Raw genomic sequence first — 19,139 nt, forward strand, 5'->3', positions numbered from 1 at the left:
CACAAAATAGCCAGGAATCAATTAAAATAGATTTTAAATGGTTCAGTGCTCAGAATTACCATAATGCTTTCGTGGCACCACATGCAACAAGAAGGCTCGGAGCCGATTGAAGCCTGCTGCTTTTGGAAATACGTGTGTTTAACTCCTAGGGCAGGCAACGCTTTTCAGCCTGGTGCATGTACAGCTCTGCGATTCCCTAAAGGAATCTGAATGAGGGGTTATGATTTAGAAGACACATGAAGATGGGTTCAGATTGGCAGCAGAAATAGCTCACATGTGCTGATGGCCAGGGGGTTTCACACTGCTCCTCCAATAACTCTTGACACCAACCAAGGGCTCTTTGCAGCTGTGGAACAACTATGTGAGCCAGCAACCAAGGGGCTTGGCGTTAGGTTAGTTCAGTTTCTTATTTGAATTATTTGTATTAATGCAGAAAAAAAGTCTTTGGCAATCTGTAACACATCATGAGCTTTGATTATAGAAGGAGTTTGGGTGGTTAAGGCAGACTAAATAGGGAAAGATGCTCCAAGATGCCACAGATCTCCGCTAAAACTCTCCGGTGGCTTCTCTGGCACCAGTTGCATGTAGCTCCTGGTTCAAAGCACACACTGCTGCCTCTGAAGTTAATGGCAGCTCTGCTCCTGTGAAGGAGGAGGGAAGAGTGTTGCCCTTGGAGGTGTTTAATTTCTGCTACTGAGCCATCTTTACCCCTCTGTGTCATACATTTAAAATGTCACTCTCCAGATATATGCTGTATGGTCACATATTTCACCACTGTGCCTGTGGTAAGGAATTGTAGGTCACTGGGACATTTTGTGTGCACTCCCCTGCCCAGGGTTTCTCTTTTCATGTCATTTATTCTTCTTCCTTTAGCTTTTAAATTCAAAAAGAAGCATTCAAAATTTGATCAAGAATGTGTTCATAACAAGCACAGGGAAGGGAAGGGAAGGGAAGGGAAGGGAAGGGAAGGGAAGGGAAGGGAAGGGAAGGGAAGGGAAGGGAAGGGAAGGGAAGGGAAGGGAAGGGAAGGGAAGGGAAGGGAAGGGAAGGGAAGGGAAGGGAAGGGAAGGGAAGGGAAGGGAAGGGAAGGGAAGGGAAGGGAAGGGAAGGGAAGGGAAGGGAAGGGAAGGGAAGGGAAGGGAAGGGAAGGGAAGGGAAGGGAAGGGAAGGGAAGGGAAGGGAAGGGAAGGGAAGGGAAGGGAAGGGAAGGGAAGGGAAGGGAAGGGAAGGGAAGGGAAGGGAAGGGAAGGGAAGGGAAGGGAAGGGCTGTTTCTTTTAGCCATAATGTGTAAATATTTGAATTACCAATGCTGGTTTGTTAATGTAAAGTACATGGGGTGAATGTTCTCTGTATGGATTGGCCTTTTGCTGCAACAGAAATCCTACTTATGAGGAGAAAACCCCATACCTGTATAAGAGAGGATCCAAGGGGTTCTCCAGGGGTCCTTCTGACCTGGTGAGGAGTTGTTACCTGGCCACTCTGAGGGTAGAGGGGCCAAAATCTGAAGCCAGACTTGCACTCAAGCTTTTGCAGGCTCTGCTTTTAGCCTCGGGCAGCTAGCATTCCCTGAGGGTGCCCGCTTCAGGGAATAGCGTGGTCAGGGGCTCTTCCCATAGGCACGAAGTCACTGATGAGGTCAACACATGAGATCAGCCCTCTTTTAGGAGAAGAGAGTTTAGTTGTGCAATGAAGGCTCTTGCCAGGCTTCCTTCCCTCAGGACCAGACGATGGGCCCTGACCCTGTCCAGCTGTGGGGTGATGCATTGCCAGGCACACTTATGCTAGATTAGCTTTCATTTTAGAAACACAAATAAAGTCGTTTAACTTCCTAGATGTCATATGAAAAATAACAAGCTGGATCAACTCTTTACCTTCTAAGTTACAAAAACCATTATTACAAGGATAAATCACATACCTCCTTGCTGCCTTGCTGACATACTGATAAATGTTTTCTTCAAGTGCTATTCTTCATGTTAATTTCAGAGAAAAAAATGAATATTCCTTTTTTTTTTTTTTTTTTTTACCCTTTGTCAGGCTTTGTTATGGAGTCATTTCAATTTGTAGTCATTCCTCCAGTACACCTGCAGTGGTAGAACTGGTAAACACTTTCTTATGTTATCATTTTTAACGTCTGCCATAGTTGCAACTGAATTCTGACTTCAAGAGGAATGGTAGAGGTAGCAGAAGACAGAGAAGTAAAATTCAATCTGCCTCATAAAAGCTAAAGAAATAGCATGGGAGGGCTGAATTTCATACATATATTATCTATTCTTATTACATATTTTTCAGCGATAAGTTTCTATTCACATAGTTAAAACACCGCCATGCTCAAATCTGTAAGGAGTCTCTTGGTCTCTCCTCACACTGGTTACTTCTTGTCTCCCAGTGCCTAAAAGCTGAAACACAGCAGCAGAGCTTCTGCAGACTGGTAATATCTTGCTGAATCAGGCACTTTGGTGCAAAGCCAATTTCTGTGACTCCTGTGGTCTCGCATGAGAAATTACTTTTGTTGAATAAGTGTTGACCATTTAATACACAGTGCCGTGCCCATGACTCACCGTATATTCTAAGAGCACTTTCAGATATCTTGATGCTGTCTCTGTATTTTACAGCCTAAACATATTCTCCAGAGATTTATTCATATTTGCATTCCTTTTCGCATACACACTTCCAGGGGTTTTTCGGGGGGGGGGGGGGGGGGGGGGGGAACAGGGAGGGAGCCTTTCCTCTGCAGGCAGCTCACCTAATTTAGCACAGTCCTGTCTTTTCCAGTTCACCCACCTGCAAAATGGGAATAATAATAAGCACTTAAGGGAGAGGATTCACATGTCTAGCTTGAGACCTCTAATGTTAGGCTCTCCAGAGGCTCAGCACAGAGAAATAGCTTCTAACTCAGATGCTTTGAATGCCTTCTAATGGAGCCTGCTTCTCTCTGCTGATGGTAAGGGAGACAAGTTCTCAGCTCAAGCACCCCTACATCAGACACTTCAGTTTTACACACAAAGCCAGACAGTGTGAGCATCCTCTCTCATTCCTCATCCTGCAATCCTCTCCATGCTCTGCTTTCCACTGGTGAGCAATCTGATTAACTCAGTGGTTTTCCACGAGTGCAAAGCTGATCAAGTTGCAGGAAGAAAGTCTTGCATAACCCCCAGTGATCAGCGAGGGTGAATGAATTAGTATTTCAACAGCACTTTAAACGTGCTAAGCACGGTGAAAGCGCTATTAATTTTCAATATGGTCAGTCATTATTATTCATTAGTGGTTAGAGCAAACTAACAAGAATCGAGATCTTTGTGTTTCAGTCTCAGGACTACAACTGTGTGATATTGAATAAGTCACTTCATTTCTCTTGTCCTCACTTTTCCTGTCATAAGGATATCTGCCTCATTCTTAAACGTAACGTGAACCTTAATTAGGTTTGAAAAGAGCTTTGAGAACTTCTAGTGAGAAGTGAAATATTAATGGCAAGCATAACTACACAGCAGATGAGACCGAGGGACAGTCTCACCCCTGTACAAAGAGCTAGGACCAGTGCTATGGAGCACTTCAGTGTCCTCTGAATCTTATCCAGAAGTACTGAGGGCAGAAAAGCACAGCGAGCCAGTTCTCCTCAAAGTGAGAGTTGAGAAGTACCACTGGGGAACTCAGACTTGGAAAACCTGCAGCTCTGCTGCTATTCTTCTAGTTGCAGAGGCAAACTGCCCATTGGTATATACAAATGGATATTTAGGCGTCTAAATATCCACTCCTGGCCACGGAAATACAATTTGTGAGTGTGTTTCACATAAAAGTACTGGCAAAGAAATCAATCTTCATTTCAGAAAATCTCCTCTTTGCTGTTCAGAGTCTTTGTGTTGATTATATGAATTAAATTCACATTACAAATGAGCTTCATGTCCCCGAAACTAATGTGCTTTGCTCAAGAACCAAGACTTTCTGCATTTCATCATCATTCTGTTCATTAATGATTTGGCTTTCCTGGCAATCTTGAGATATGTTTATTTCCCTGGAGTGTTTCTGGATGGTAAAATTATTGTGTTAGTTGTGGGCAATTGATGTTGTATTGACTCACCAAGGTTATATTGCTATATTTAATAACACTGTTTGGGAACCTGGCCACCTTTCTCCACACCTCTGGTTGTCTCAGTACCCCGTGGCCATTATTAATTTAGTCAATTCATTTTTATCCTTAAGACAGTGGCTGCCAGCTTCTGACTGCTTGAAAGCATAACAGCAGGACAAAATAAAGAAAAATGACAGTGACATAAATAGTAGTGAGAGGTCTTAGTGTGCATTTTATGGACTGTGGTAAATCAGAGTGGTGCAGAAAGACAGATTAGTAATGCCAATGTAGAGAGGTGAACGAACATTCTGGAATCTACATTGTCCTGTAAAATACAACTACATTTCCTTTATACCCAAGGCTAGTAACACTGTCATAATGGTGCAGAAAACAGGGCTATGTTTAGAGCTAGGTCAAACTCCTGCACTATTCATTAAGTGCTTCAGAGGTCATTGAATTAGCACAAGATCCCACAATGATACACCACATTTTCTTACTAAATTCTTTATATCTACGAGTCAAAAATAGAGAAATATATTATTCTAGGCTATCGGATTGAATCAATTCTCCTTCATTTTGAATCTCTCATAACTTCTGCCACCAGCGGTTTGCTGATGGTCTCCATCCCATTGTAAATCCCAGGTATCTTCACCAAACTGGAAAGCCAAGCCCATATATCTGAGATGACTTGCATATCCACATGAATATAGTCTTTGTCAAGGTATTATCATCACAGTGAGTGTTTTGGATAATGTACTGGTGCAGTTAATGCAGATTTTCTGTGAATTTGACCTCAAGCTTCCTTCCATCAAAAGACTGCACTGAAGAGAGCTACATTAATGCAACATCAGGCTTGACATTTGCCATCTGTTCAACCAGGAGACCCTAAATTTAAGTTCACTATAAGATCCAGTGCTTGTCTGCTGTACAGTTGCTATCTGTAGTATTTTACACTACTGTTTATTCTATTAAATTTATGCCTTAGTGTGTAAAAATGTCCACCAACCATAAAAGCAAATGAGCAATGTGAGAGTTCTGTGTAGTAAGGACAATAACTTTAAAATTATCAGATTTTGTAGACGTAAAAATCTCAAGGCTTAAACTTACATAAGCTTTTGGTTTTTGAATTTAAGATATTCATGCTTAGTATTTGAAATCTTGCAATATCTTTATTTCTTCTGACTGCACTTTCAGCACTTCGGCTTAACTCTCATTTTAGACTAATAAAGCACCATGTGTTTGAGAGCTCTTTGTTCAGAATAGATTATTCTCTCTGTTGTGGAAGATACTACTACTTGGTATTAATTGCTTCTATAGCTGTTTTTAGGTCAGCACAAAGTATACTGGAGAAAAAACATGCAATAAGATTTGGTTCTCAGCTCCATGTGCTCTCAATCTCAAATTCAACCTTCATATGAACAAAGAAAAATGTTTGGGAAATGTACAGGGATGGAAAAATCTCTATATTTGATCATTTGGTGGTGACTATTAAAAAATAAAAATAAGAGTGAAATGACCTAATGTAAGAGGGAGCAAACTTTCGTTTGACTCATTTAATAAATGAATACTACAATGCATTTGCTTCCACAAAGATTTCTTTTCTGGTAGGTTGCAACTGCAGGATTTTTTCCCCTTGTCCACAACTTCCAGTGATTCATACCAAGCAAGGAGAGCTCTAAAAACCATAGATATGTCTCCTGCAGTAACAGAGATCAAATGAACAGACCCTTTAGAGCCAGCCCAGTGCCTCTGGGCCATGCCAGACCAACTGCTCGTGCCTTGTGCAGCTGGGCCGGAGACGTGCGACCAGTCGGGAACATCCCACGCCGCCTGAACCGGCTGCGCCCTCGCAGATCACCCACAGACAGGATGTCTGAGCCTTCCTGGAAGCTCGCGGCTCCCTGGGCGTGGGGCTGTCCCCAGACATGATCCCGGCTTTGCTTTATCTTACAGTGCAAGACCGAAATCGTGTGCAGCCCTGGCCAAGCCGTGGTGAAGCTGCCCTGGCACGTCCTGGCAGCAGCTCAGGTAGGTAAGGCAGCTCTGCTGGCATACAAACGGTAGGGAAGAACGATCAGAAAGGATATGGAAAGCTGCTAGGATGAGACAATGCAGAACTGTCTAGAAAGGCTGCCGTAGCACCGTTGGCTGCTGTAGCACCATTGCTATTTCTCTTCTGGATCGAAAAAGAAATGTCAGTCTGACCCGTATGCTGGGATTCCTGCAGAACCCCCAAAGACCTGTATACCTGCTGGCAGAGAAATGCACATATGGTGTCTTCATTCAGTCACGGCAGTGCTGATAGGCAGCAGAACCACCTCGGGGAAGAATTGGGGCTGAGTAGATATTTTTAGTAAAACAGACTACGCTGAACTGTAAAAGAAAATAACCATTTTTTTACTGTACCATGGTTACTGCTAACTTTATTAATATTCATTTTCATTTGCACCAGTGCAAAGTCATTAAAGTGATAAGAGTGTTATCTTTATAACACTAAGTATTTATTAAATGTGTGTACAGTGACAACTGGTAATATGACAAAGCACTGCAAAGTAGAATGCAATGAATCCCTTAGGAAGAGTAATAAATATTCCTGAATCTTTTTATTCCTCCCAACAATTTTGCAGTATAAAAAAGGCAAGATAACAATGAAGGCTTGAACTCACTTAGCAGAATTTGCAAGTGCTGCAATTGTTTATCCTCAGCGAGAGCTTGAGGAGTCCATTTCTAGAAAATGATTATGGTCTGCCCTTTTAGCAAGAAAGTGCCTTGCTGTTTTTGTTTAATTAAACTGCCACTGTCAATTACGACCTGCAAGTAGCAGAGAAGTATTGACGCTGAACTTCGCGGGGCACTCTGCAGTCACCAGGGCATTGCGAACTCGCTCTGCACTCTGTGCACATTTCTTGAAGGCAGGAGTTGTGCTGCAAGATAAAACTCTCTGCTCCTCTCCATCTTCCACTTCTTTCAAGGAAACAACAACGATCCGTAGCTGATGTGACAACATTGATTGAAATATCGCCATTTCCGTCCCGAGTTGCAATATTTGCTTTCCTCTCCAACATTTCATGTTTGTCAGCCGTTTCCTGTTGTCATAGCGAGGGCTTCCTCCGGGGCTGCAGCAGGATGCTTCCTGCTCGCACTGGGCTGCCTGCGATGGGGACTTCCACCCACGGCTGGAGCAGCGCCCCGGGCACGTCCTGCCAAGATCAGGCGCTCCTCTTCCTCATTTCCAGTTTTGCAGCAAAATCTGGGTTTATCCCTGTTTGTTTTTTTTTTTTCAGAAGTGGCTAGCTGTGTGCTCAGCTGTTTACCCAGCCTCCAGAGCCTGCAGCCATACAAAAGCATGGCGTTGCCAACACAAAGGAACACAAAGAGCTGTCCTGTCCTTTCCGCCGGGGCTGTCCGCAGCAGTGAGCGCACACCGTGTCCCCACGGCACGGCTGGAGACTTCCCACCGCCGGGCTGCCGCCGGGCCCGGCAGCTGCTGCTGCAGGTCACGCGGTGGGCTGGTTTCCTCTCCAACTGGCCACCGGCTGAGCCACGGCTCCTGGTGCTTTCTGCTGTAGGCAAGATATAAAGGTGAGCTCTGGTCAACTTTTGGAGCCAACACCGTCTTACACACGCTGCAACTGGGGGATGCAGCTTGGTTATTAGCTGCTCCAGATGTCACCTCTCTCTCTCAAAGTCTCCCCTTTTCTGGCCCAATGCTAGGAAAAAAAAAAAAAAAAAAGCATGAGGACAAGTATTAGTGGCCCTAATTGGCCTTAATATGATCTTAGATTATTCGGATACAATCTCTGACCAAAGTAGCTGAATTGTCAGGAAGATGTAAGCTCCACTGACCAGTCTTCAACTTTTTTGGAGCATAACTTTTCTGTAGGGAACCTTTTTCAGTGGAGTTGAAGGCTGTGTCCACTCTCCAGTGGACGTCCATAATATCATTGCTCCCATTGTTCACAGAGGGTATTTTGGCAAGTGTTCACCAAAATACTCCTTTCTGCCGCTTCCTGCCCTGAGACGAGCAGTCCCCAGTGACACCTCGTGAGTGGGATATAGAGCTGGGAGGAGATGGGACGGTAAACACTCCTAAGGCTGCACTTGATATGGGACATGATGATATGGTCCCAGACACAGGGAGAGGCTCAGCCCAACCGGTTGGTCATAACTGCATTTCCAGCACTGCCATCCACACCATTTGCATATGTACCTTGAAAACACTGCTCCACTAAATATTTTCTAAATTATATTAACTGTACTTTTAAGGTTCTGAATAGCTTTTCTGGCCTTTTTGCCATTTCAGGTATTATGCTTATTTTAAATCTGAGATGTTATTTCAAATAATAAGAACATGAACACAATAAAACAGAGGTGAAAGAGCCACAGCTAAAATGACACGTTTATTTTGTGTCCCAGGTGCCTTCACTTTTTCCTTACTATTTGAATTCTCTCTTCTCTTCATATTACAGATTTAGCTTTCATCCATTCTGGCAGAATCAACAATCTTTTGTAAAAGTTCTTTTCAGAGTGAGCCATTTTTGTGATAAGAACTAAAATGGTATGGAGAGAGGATTTGGATTATATTTGTGTGTGACTAGACTATTGAACTCCCAGCCTAGAAAACAAAAAATGTAATGAAATGAGTGTGATTTATAAACTTGACCAAGTGGAAGGGGGGTCAGGATGACGCCAAGCACAGGTCAAAAATGTATGTGATTCTGCAGGGACTCCAACCATCTCAGAAAATCAAGTTCAGGCATTTGTAGGACATAAATTCAGCTTCTTGAACTCACTGGAGACATGTTTTTCCACAGGGAACATTCTCAGCGTTTGTAATTTACCTCACTGAGATCACCTACAAGATGGCACTGCATTCTGGCTTGCAAAGGGCAATTCCTGCCTTGAACACCTCCATCCATAGCCCTTGCTCACCAAAACCCAGTTTTGTTCCCGACTTTTTGACCAGGCCCCTTCCCTCAAGGAGGGTGGAGGAGTCACGGCAGTTTCTGATCTGAACTTCATGTGTGCTGGGAATTTTTTCTTCCTTTTTCTACTCAAAAGCATCCTTCCTTCCTTAAGAATCTAATTAGTGGCCTAATTACTACCCCCATTTTATGCCCTAGCTGGCCTTTGCTGGCTCGTTCTCTGGGTCTGCCCTCCCTTGTCAATATAATTTTGTGCCTTGGGTCTGCAAGGTCTGCGCTACTTCCTCTGTGCATTGAAACATCTCCACGGTCTAGTCAATGGTTATTTTTATTCTGTACTCTGACAAAATTGAACTGTGAAAGGACTGTAAATTTTCAACCTCAAGAGGCTCTTCATTAAGCAACAAATAACTCTCGGCACCTACTTGATATTATCCTCCTGTTAGCTGTTTGTCACGCGATGTGCCTTCCTCCCTACCCAGCCTGGTGTGCCAGTTCCACTCAGCTGACGGAGCTGCTGCATGCCAAATAACTGTAAATTATATCATGTTTTCCAATCCTCTGACTTTAATATGACAGCAACAGCACTGTTCTTATCCTCGTTGAATTTGGTTCAAAGTCTTGTGCTATCTCATCATTATTTTCAGAAGTCAACAAGCAATGTTCCACAGGACCAAATCCCTATACTACCATATAGGAATAGCTTTTAATGGTTTAAACACCACTGCTCTTGCTAATGGCATTTCCACACCAGGAGACGCTGTCCAAAATAATGAATTTCATTTGATGCTTGTGCTCATGCTCCACTTCTGATGTTGTCCCACCAGGATGTCCGCCAGCCAGGGTGCCCTGAGCCTTGGGATCTACCCAGTCAGTTTGAGCTCCAGCTCCACAAATCCTGCCTGCCCTTGTGGCAAGTGACTTCCGAGCTCTCTGATATGTGCATTATCAATTTTCAAGACACAGTGTGTCTAAAAGCCAACCACCACACTGGAAAGTATGTCATAAAACAAATATTCCTTTCCTGCTGAAATGCATTATTAAAGCCTCTACTCCATAAATCCCAAGTAGATAACACTCTCCATGGCACCTTGTAAAATAAGCAATTTTCTGCTACCAAGGAAACAAATTCTTTTTCTCAGTCATATCTAAACTCCACCAACATAGTGACAGACATAACATTGCTTCTGAGTTTGTTTTTGACAGCCTCATACATTTCTAACTCTGTCAGCAAGAACAAATGCATGAAGCTTTTCACGTAAAAGAGCTCTGAAGCAAAATGGGCTTTCTGGGACCTGTTTCACCCTTGTCTTTATCAGACATTATTCCCTAATGTTTCTCACCATTTCTACTACTGCTTCATTGCAAGAGCAAGGCAGAATTTAAGCGGCGAGATCACTTGCTTGCCAATGCAGAGAGAGCTGTATTTTGAACAAGGGAGTGAGGCTAGGATTAGAAAGTAGACACCCTAGGCTCCCAGAAATATGCTTTTTCTCTAATAGAACATCAGCATGAAGCTGACTGTGTATCATATCCCGCGGACACTGCTGGGGCAGAAACAAGGAACATCTGCCTGCTCTACCAAACAGCTTGTTCTTGCACGGGATACCGTGGCACAAGGGCTTTAAATACCAGCAGACCCAACAGTATTCACAGAAAATTCTCTTAAAAAATGCTGTTAATGCATGAGAAAAGCAAGCTACAGGACACAGTCACAGCTGTGTGTAATGCAGCTATTACAGCCCTTGCTAAGACAGGCATGGAGCAGAACCTGGAGAACTGCAGTTTTGCAGCAGCAAGCTGAGATGGCATATCAATTTTTACTATACTTACTAGTTTCCTAATGAAACTGTCAATATTTTCAATATTTTATTTTAATAAGACGTTAGCCTCATTGTTTCTTTTTTTTTTTACTACAGTACTATAGTACAGTTTCTTGATGATTATTGCATCAGCAAATGTTAACTTTTTATTCCAGTTTGAAGTGAGAAGAAATAAAGGAATTCCAACATTTGCCTAAAAAATGAAACTGCTATTTTCTAAATAGCTCTAATCAGCTACCAAGACATCTGAAAATAAAATCTTATTTTCACCCATTATGAGTCTATGCAGGTAAACAAATCCATTTCTCAGAGTGAGAGATCTTTGAGATCATTCATTTCAGAGAGCTATGTAATATCTCTCTCTTGTGCTCATACCTAGCACAATCACGAGAGTTAACTTAGCAGTTCATTGTTATTCTTCTGTTCTTCAGTGCATAGAGTGTATCTCCCAGGTATTGAGCAGCTGCCAGCACAGTATTCAACATCAACAGACCTTACCGGGGTCCATATGTGACCACAGATTTTAAATACAGACATTTCCTTTTTCTTTTAAAGTTGAAGTTAAAATTCAAGAAACCCTTGTCTGCATTATCATGCATTCAAGAAGCAGCCTGAAGCCAAAAATGAATTTGTTTCATATTATGGGTGAAAAACAGCTTGTTCTACAGCTCAGCTAAGACAGATTGCTCAGCATAAATTCCCTATATTAAAGCCTCTGTTTCTTGCTACTGGTACAGAATTCTCAATAAGAGGAAAATATTCTTTCCTCTTCCTCCTCATTCCCACATTTCACACGAGGTGATGCCTAAGCATTTAAAAGCATTTCTATTTCAATATTCAAAAGGAAAGATTAAATGAATAGCTATTGCAGCAGGTTTCTGCAGTGGTGAAAAGGCTGAACTAGAACCGCGCTGCTTAATTACACTTGGATATATTCACATCCTGCCCATCAGAGCTGTATAAATATTTGAGTAAGATCTTCAGTGAGTTGACCTAGCCACTGAGAGGGTGATGCCAAAGAGCTTATCACTGGTATATATCCATGGAGTATCTTCAGCCATGGGTCTGAAAAATTGTACAAGGGACTGCACTAACACCGAGATGAAAAGGAAGCTCTCTAAGTAGCTAGAGCAAGGCAATGAAGTATTCTAGGTCTCAGGATTGACCTCTCTTTAGTGCTGCTTTTCCTCTGATAAAACTTGCAACAGGTTACTTCCCCTGGGTCTAAAGATGAAGGAAACACAGGCCCAGTGCTCATGAGAAAGGACCTACAGTGTCACCGAGTCCTGTCATGAAAACCAATTAAAATTCCTTCATTGGGAAAACAACTTTGGGTTGTTGTGGCTTTGCTTTGTTTTTTTTTTGTTTGTTTGTTTTTGTTTTGTTTTGTTTTAGAGTACTATTATAAATAAGAGCAAGGAAAAACAAAGTTTTTAATTTGTGCAAATGCTTTGACAAAGTTGTGCTTCATCTTTGTATAAATATTTTTGCTGTAACACTGCCAAGGAATGGCCTTGAGCGTCTGCAGCCAAAAAACCCAGACCAGCTCCCATCCAAGTCCACGAGACCTACAGATAATTCATGTTTATGGCTGGCATTCCAGCTCTTCAAAAATTGTCTATGAGCGCTTCCTGACAGGGAATCCAAACTGCTGTTCCCTGACTTCTGTGTAGCATTTCAGGGGTGGCTAAGGCAAGTCTGGCAAGGAAAAGTACTTTCCTTAGACAAATTGACCAAGCTGGAGAGAAAGGACAAGCTTTCAAATGAGCAATTCCTTTCTGAACATTTGGCCTTGCGTGCCTGGGTGCTTATCTGTTCTTTTACAGTGATCCAATAGGAGATAAACTTTCTCCTTCTAAAAGCTATTGCCTCACTTAAACCCTAGATGATCATGGTTATAAAATACCATAGCTAACTGCAAAGATGATGACCAAGACAAGAAGGGAATGCGTTTAACCAAAAAGGACTAACTTTATACAGAATGATGAGAAATGCCATAGCTCTATCATATAACCTGGCTGTAGTCTTCATTTCCAGTTGGCTGCAGCCTGCATTCAAGTGGTGGAGGGACAAAAGCTACAGGAAAAGTCCAGTTGGAGGTGGTATCTGTAGGAGGTGTCTCAACTTTGAAGTTTCCATTAGAGCTCTAGCCCTTGTATCTCATTTAATGTGAACCCTCACTCATAGGCACAAGGCTTTTTCTGATGCTTCTGGAAATTCTTTGAGTGAGGGTTCAAGTAGCTCTCATGAAAAGTGATGTGAGAATAAACAAAAGTCAGATGGTGCTGGAAAATCACAGGCTGAAGCTTGAAAAGCTGTAGGCATTTTATGATTTTCCCATTTCATTACTCATGAGTTTTAGATTTGCAGATAAAATTACAGGTGGAGTTGAAATTAAAAATCCCATTGGACTAGCTCCTTGTTTTTGATGAAGTGTGAGCCCAGATGAGACTTTTCATTTCAAGCTAATGTTTAGTTACACTCTAATCTAAAATTTGGAAAGCTACACAAAGGGTGAACTGCCAAAGAACTACCTATTTTCCCAAGCAGGAGAACTACTTTCCTGTACACATCAGCAGGCCAAGGAGAAATCTCCAATAAAGCAAAAATATCTTCTAAGTGGGGCTCCTGAGTATGCAGTGTATGGTTTGGACAGTTCTCCAGCTTACCATTACATTTAAAAGCATGCTTTTGTACAGCAGATACATGCAACCAGTTCATCACTCTTAGAGATATCTGCAGAGGGTTTTGTGATCATAAAATCTTGAACATAGGAAGTTTCTGAACATGCCTTCTGGTGCCAAGGAAGGTAAATGCTTGGGAGCACTGTCTGCCAAGGAATCTGTAGATGCTCTGTTATAGTCAGTGCTTTTAGTATATCTGTTAAATAAATCAATAGATGTTTTAATGAGCAGAGTTGGCATTACTGCATCCTCCTGCATAGAAAAGTCTGTAGGCATGTAATGATGTGTTGTTTTGTTTTTGTTTGGTTTTATTTTGCTTGTTTGTTTTTGTTTTGTTTTGGTTTGTTTTGTTCTTTTCCAAATCTCTATTGTCCAGCTACAGGGAAAACAAAAAAACAAAAAAAAAAAGGAAAAACAGAGGAAAAAAACTGTTATGGCTCACTGTAACACTAGATGAAATACTCCTGAGTTATCTACAAATTCTTGTAGTCAAAACTAAAACAGGGAGAGAAAGAGGGGAGAGAGAGAACTATTTCTAGCTCTCAGGAAATCTGTAGCCCACAGGATATCTGTACTTACAAGAGAAAATATCTTAAAAGACAAGGTATGGTAGGTAAAATGTCCACCTATTTATTTGATTTCATATGCAACCCAGTCTCACTCATGAGTTCTGTGATATCCCAAACAATCACTCCCCAGAAGCCAGGAAGGAAGGTTTCATAGCTATTGTCCTTGAACTTGTTTTCTGTGGTAGTCACCGATTTCTGCAATAGCAGGAGAGCATACACAGGGCTCATCCCACAATCACTTCCACGATTCACATGTATAATTTTCTGATGTCAGCTGCAGCTGGGGGAAATAAGAACTGTCAGGTTAAAGGAGTTAACTTTTCTCAGGTTAAAATGAGCAGTAAGTAAAGTCTGTACGAAGTGGAAATTCTTATCCATGTACAATAGACTAGGATGAGTAAGGATATAAAAGCCAGTTTGAGATCTGAGTCCTGTGCCTAATCCAAGCACTTCTGTGTCCCATCAATGGCTTTGCCGTTTAGACTTGCTCCTCACCATCCTCTGTAGGCACATTCTCCATCACTGGTAAAACTTGACACTCGTGGTGGATTGAGGTGACACAGAATACAGAAGTTTCACACAGAGAGGTGTGTTCTGGTGCTGGAGCCACACGACAGCGACATCTTTCTCTCAAGTCAAGTATTTAAAAAAGAAAAAAGATTGAAATTTTGGCAACATGAACAACAACGACAACAACAAAAAGGCCTGGATCACAGGTGTTTAGACACTGATATTGTATTTCTGAGCGTGTGAGGAACAGAGGCATGGGATTTTTCTCTGTCCTGTATGAGCATACCTTCCTCTGCAATCCTCAAGCACTGAGACAGCAGTTCTGTTCACACAAATGACTCGATGTACTACTACATGTCTGACATATCTCTGCCATTAAAAGCATTTGCTGGTAAAAGCTAGAATTACCAGTGAGAGAGCCGTGCTGAAAAGCTTTAAGTGTGAGCAAGCTCTTAGCTCCAAGTTATCAGTAGACATCACTACGGTAAACCCATTGAAATAGTTAAATTATTCTGATTTTCAAGGTCAGGAAACGGTGAAACAGTGGAACTGTTGCAGGAAAGCATATTTTACATAATGCTTTTCTCAGCCCTGAACCAAAACCTCTCAGAATAGCCTGGAGGAGATCAGAGTCTTTCATCCGCTTCCAAGAGAGTCTGGAAACACTCACATTTAAATTTGCTAACCATCCTTTAACCTTTATTCCCGTTTCATTCCATCGACTGTGGTCTCTCCACATGCAACTCCTTCCTGTTTATTGGTTTTCTTTCGCTTAATAAAAGTCGGGGATGGCGGTGATGCCTTCCCCCGGCCTCAGTCACTTGATAAAGGATTTGCTATGAGCCCAAGCACACCGCTGCTAGCTGCCACTGGTACTGCTCCTGTTGACATAGGAACCTGCTACGCATTTCTCAGTAGGTGTGAAATCCTCTCATGTCACGCTTATTGCCTATATTAGTTATTGCTTATTGCCTATACCTGCTGCCCCGGGAGCACGATCCTCGCTTTGCCTCCTCTCTCCCTGCGCAGCCTCGGGCAGGACTCCTATTGCCTCAGAACAATAAAAACACAAAACTGACAAAACCTTCTGTCTTCATAAAGCCTTCATAAAGTCTCAGCTTTTGGTCCCTCATGCAATTTCAATTCCAGCCTTACAAGTGGGGAAGGGAGCTGGTTTTAGAGCAGTATTGATCCTCCAGGGCAGGGGACAGGTCTGCAGTGGGACAGAGGTGACAAGCGCTGGCAGGTCCCCAGGGTGTCCCTACACCCAGCGGTGCCAACGCCACCTTCAACCTGTCTGCTCTGTTTGCCCATTTCTCTGAAATGCCCTGAAATGGTTTTCCTCTCCTGCTTTGCAGCATCACAGCAATGGGGAGCATGACTCTAAAAACACCCCAATAATCGCAGGTATCTCCCTGCAGTGTTGATGGGGAAACCAGTGGGAAGATCAAGAGAGGTACCCGGGTATGGGTAAAATAAAAGAGGAGCTGGTACATCTGTGAGCCACACAGCTAACCCAGGAGAGGGAATGATTTCAGAGCACTTCCCAAGTGAAAAAAAATATTTTAATATGAGCAGTACATTTTTGACGCTCGACTGGTATTTGCAGTCTTTAAACCTTTTAATAGAAAAGTGCTTAATCTTCTTAATGAAGTCATTACTTGCTGAGACCCTAAGTTTACAAGTGGAAAACAAGAAGATAGTGAAGAGAAAGTCTTGTTCTGTCCCCTTCCTAGTGTACGATCAGGCACCGAGGGGCGGCCGAGCTCCCATCCCCGCAGCTGGCACAGCGCTGGTCAGCAGTGTGCCCAGCTCACGAAGCAAGCTGCCAGGCAGCACGCCAGGAGGCATTCGGCTTGGTTTTCTTTCTCAGGTAGCACTGCCCTGCCAGGCTAACAGAAGTAAAAAATAATTAAAGGGCAGCGGGATATTTGATGGCTGAGCTGCCACTGAATGTGTACGAGGCGCATCGCTCTGCAGAAAGGGTTGCCACCTCTTAACACGGCTGCTGCTTCTGGTTAACCAGCTTTTCAAGCATGCTGGCACTGTTGCTGTTGCCAGTGCACTTCAGTTCCGCTCGTAATGTTTTGCACGTTCGCGCACACACAGGGACACTGCCCTGTGGTGCTCACCGCAGGAAAGGATGAAAGAAGGCAAGATGGTGACAGGGAGAAAGTGTTTCCTTGTGGAATCAGGCAAACAGCAGCAATGTCATGTACCCTGTAATTAGCAGCGCTCCCTCTCGCTTGGGTGTGCTCGTCGGTTCTGCAGCCTGGGTTTGTCCAGCAGGTGGGAAAGCAAGAGTGAGGAAGGAAAGGGCAGGCAGGGTCCAGCTCAGACCCGCTGTGACCCAGCACCCATCAGCAGCCACGTCCCACGGCATGCAAAAAGAGGGGCACCCAGTTCAGGGAGCTCTGGGGCTGGGCTGGGAAAACCCAGCCTTATTTCAGTGCCTCTCCCCCGATCAGGCAGGGACTGCTGTTGTGTCCTGTGTTTGCCGTGGGAAGCTCTGGGAGCTGGATGTGCCCGTGGTAAGCTGTGTTTGCCATGGGAAGCCGAAAGCCAGGAGGGAACCAGCTCCAGCTCCTGCCCAGGCACTTTCCAAGGTCGCCCCAGGCAGCAGAGGCTTTGCTTTCAGTCGAGCCAAGCACACTGTCTGCAGGCTGACCTATAATTAAAGACCTGCAGTTTCCTACTTACCTACTCTTAAAACATCTGTAAGCATGATTACAGTGCACCATTTAAACAGCTTAATATGAGGCAGGCACACTTCTTCACTGGGAGATGGCTTTTAAGGGCTGGCTGCAGGGTAGGCTCTGCAGAGAAGGCCAGGAGTGCACCCAATTATCTCTCTGCTGGCAGCTGCTGTACTTAAACTTACATTTTCATAGGGGGACACGAGGCTTTTTGTTTTGCTTCATGATGACTGCCATCCCTATTAATGCTTAATTCTCCATGCACATCTTTAAAAACTAAGGATCCAGCCTTGAGCTTGGACTCCTGCTACCCAATTAACTGCGAATAATGCTACGGAGCCCAGTGCCATCTCCTTACGTCTTCCCTCCTCATTACCTTGATGGGTGCTGACAGCACTCTGTGTTAGCTGAGAAGTATATTTAATATCTGTTTTGCAGGAATTACTCCACTTTTGCCAAAACACATGCTGTTTGCACTGATCATGGTGTCTGTGGTGTAGCAAAGGGTATTCAGAAAGAGACTGAGAGTGATTCCTGGCCAAAGCACAGCTCACATGTCCACAGCCTTCAGCTGTCCTGCGCCTTGCTGCACAGTGGTGGTGGGGGCTATGTGATGTCTGCGTTTGCCTGAGACACACTTCTCATTTGGGGGATTTTTCAGACTGGAAAAAGAGATTAAAAAATCAAATCAATGATGTCTAAAAATCTGAGCTGTTTCCCAGGGACTTTATGTTTTTAACTGGTTTTCTTTTTTTTTCTTTCCTGCTTGCCTGAATCAACACCCAATCTCAGCTATGCCTCTCCTGTGGTATTTGCAACCTCCAGAGGCAATCACGGCCTCTGATCTGTGGTGTCTTTGCAATGTAGTACCCAAAACTGGGGACCCCATGTGGGGATCATTCTGGGGAGGAAGGAACCAAAGTTTCTCAAAATAGGAGTCCAGTTTGAATTCCAAATGGAAGGACTGGATAGCCCACTTATCTGTTGGATAGTCTGGGTGATCCCATGAAGGTTAGAGGCTCTGCAGTGTCCCCCACGTCCCCTTTTCCTAGAGAAGGCACCGAAGGCACTGATATACATGAAAGTAAAATGTGGAACTGAAAAGTTTTCTGCCATTACACACAGTCTGAGAGTTGTTTTTTTTTGTTGTTGTTTTTTGGTTTTTTTTGGGGGGGGAGGGGGTGGTGAGAAAAGAGAAGAGCAGCTGCCTGAATAAGGAACTGGCTAGATGGCTAGGAAGAGCAATTTTTATGAACAAAGTATTGCCATGCAAGAAGAGGTCAAATCTGGGCTGGAGAAGAAGTACAGTGAGAATTAAGTTCAGAGATGTTAGATGCTAATATGCACGAGCATAAAAAGGAGAAGACACAGATGGGCAGAGGAGCGAGGCCGCTCACATTTCATGCTGCTCCTTCTCGTTTGCCTGCTAGGCGGTGAGTGCTAGAAGAGCTAAACTTTGGGATTGCAGTTCTCCAAGCAGATGAGCACAACATATCCCCCTGCACCCAGGCAGCGTAGGAGCATTGGTTTGGATTTGTGGCTTTTTGTTCATCTCTTACGATAACAACTCCCCCGGTAACAGCTTATCCCCTGGGGACTGCGCAGACTTCCTGTGATGAGCCCTCTCTTGCATCTGCTTCCCCACGTCACAGCCGAACCCTCATCATCACAAGAACAAATTGCGTAACCCAGTCCCCGGAAAAGCCATTTTTGTCCAGCTGCTCGCTCCTGGCTGCTTGTGACCCGGGGATCTTATCGACTACGCACCCACCGCCCACACAACCTCCGCCACCGCAGTCACTGGCCCTGCTTTGAGCAAAGGTCCTGCTGGCACCATCCCCACCAAGTGAGCCATGCCTGAGGTG

The 19,139-nt window shown here is 43.7% G+C and overlaps 1 protein-coding gene across 5 annotated transcripts in view; it reads left to right on the forward strand.

Moving 5' to 3' along the window:
• The window catches only part of LOC308196993 (uncharacterized protein), a 35,436-nt gene that overhangs the window by 4,428 nt on the left and 11,869 nt on the right, over positions 1-19,139 (forward strand). For 2 of the 5 annotated variants that reach the window (XM_080596738.1, XM_080596740.1), the window contains exon 1: positions 1,220-6,095. The exons of 2 other annotated variants lie outside the window; for them this stretch is intronic. In XM_080596738.1, the coding sequence (XP_080452864.1) occupies positions 5,993-6,095 (103 nt within the window). In that variant the 5' untranslated portion in view covers positions 1,220-5,992. Of the gene's footprint in view, positions 1-1,219; positions 6,096-15,504; positions 19,137-19,139 lie in introns of those variants that run through there. One more of the 5 variants, XR_013952518.1, reaches the window with a different exon arrangement.

This window comes from Anser brachyrhynchus, assembly GCF_964034855.1.
Source record: "Anser brachyrhynchus genome assembly, chromosome: 6".
NCBI lineage: Eukaryota > Metazoa > Chordata > Aves > Anseriformes > Anatidae > Anser > Anser brachyrhynchus.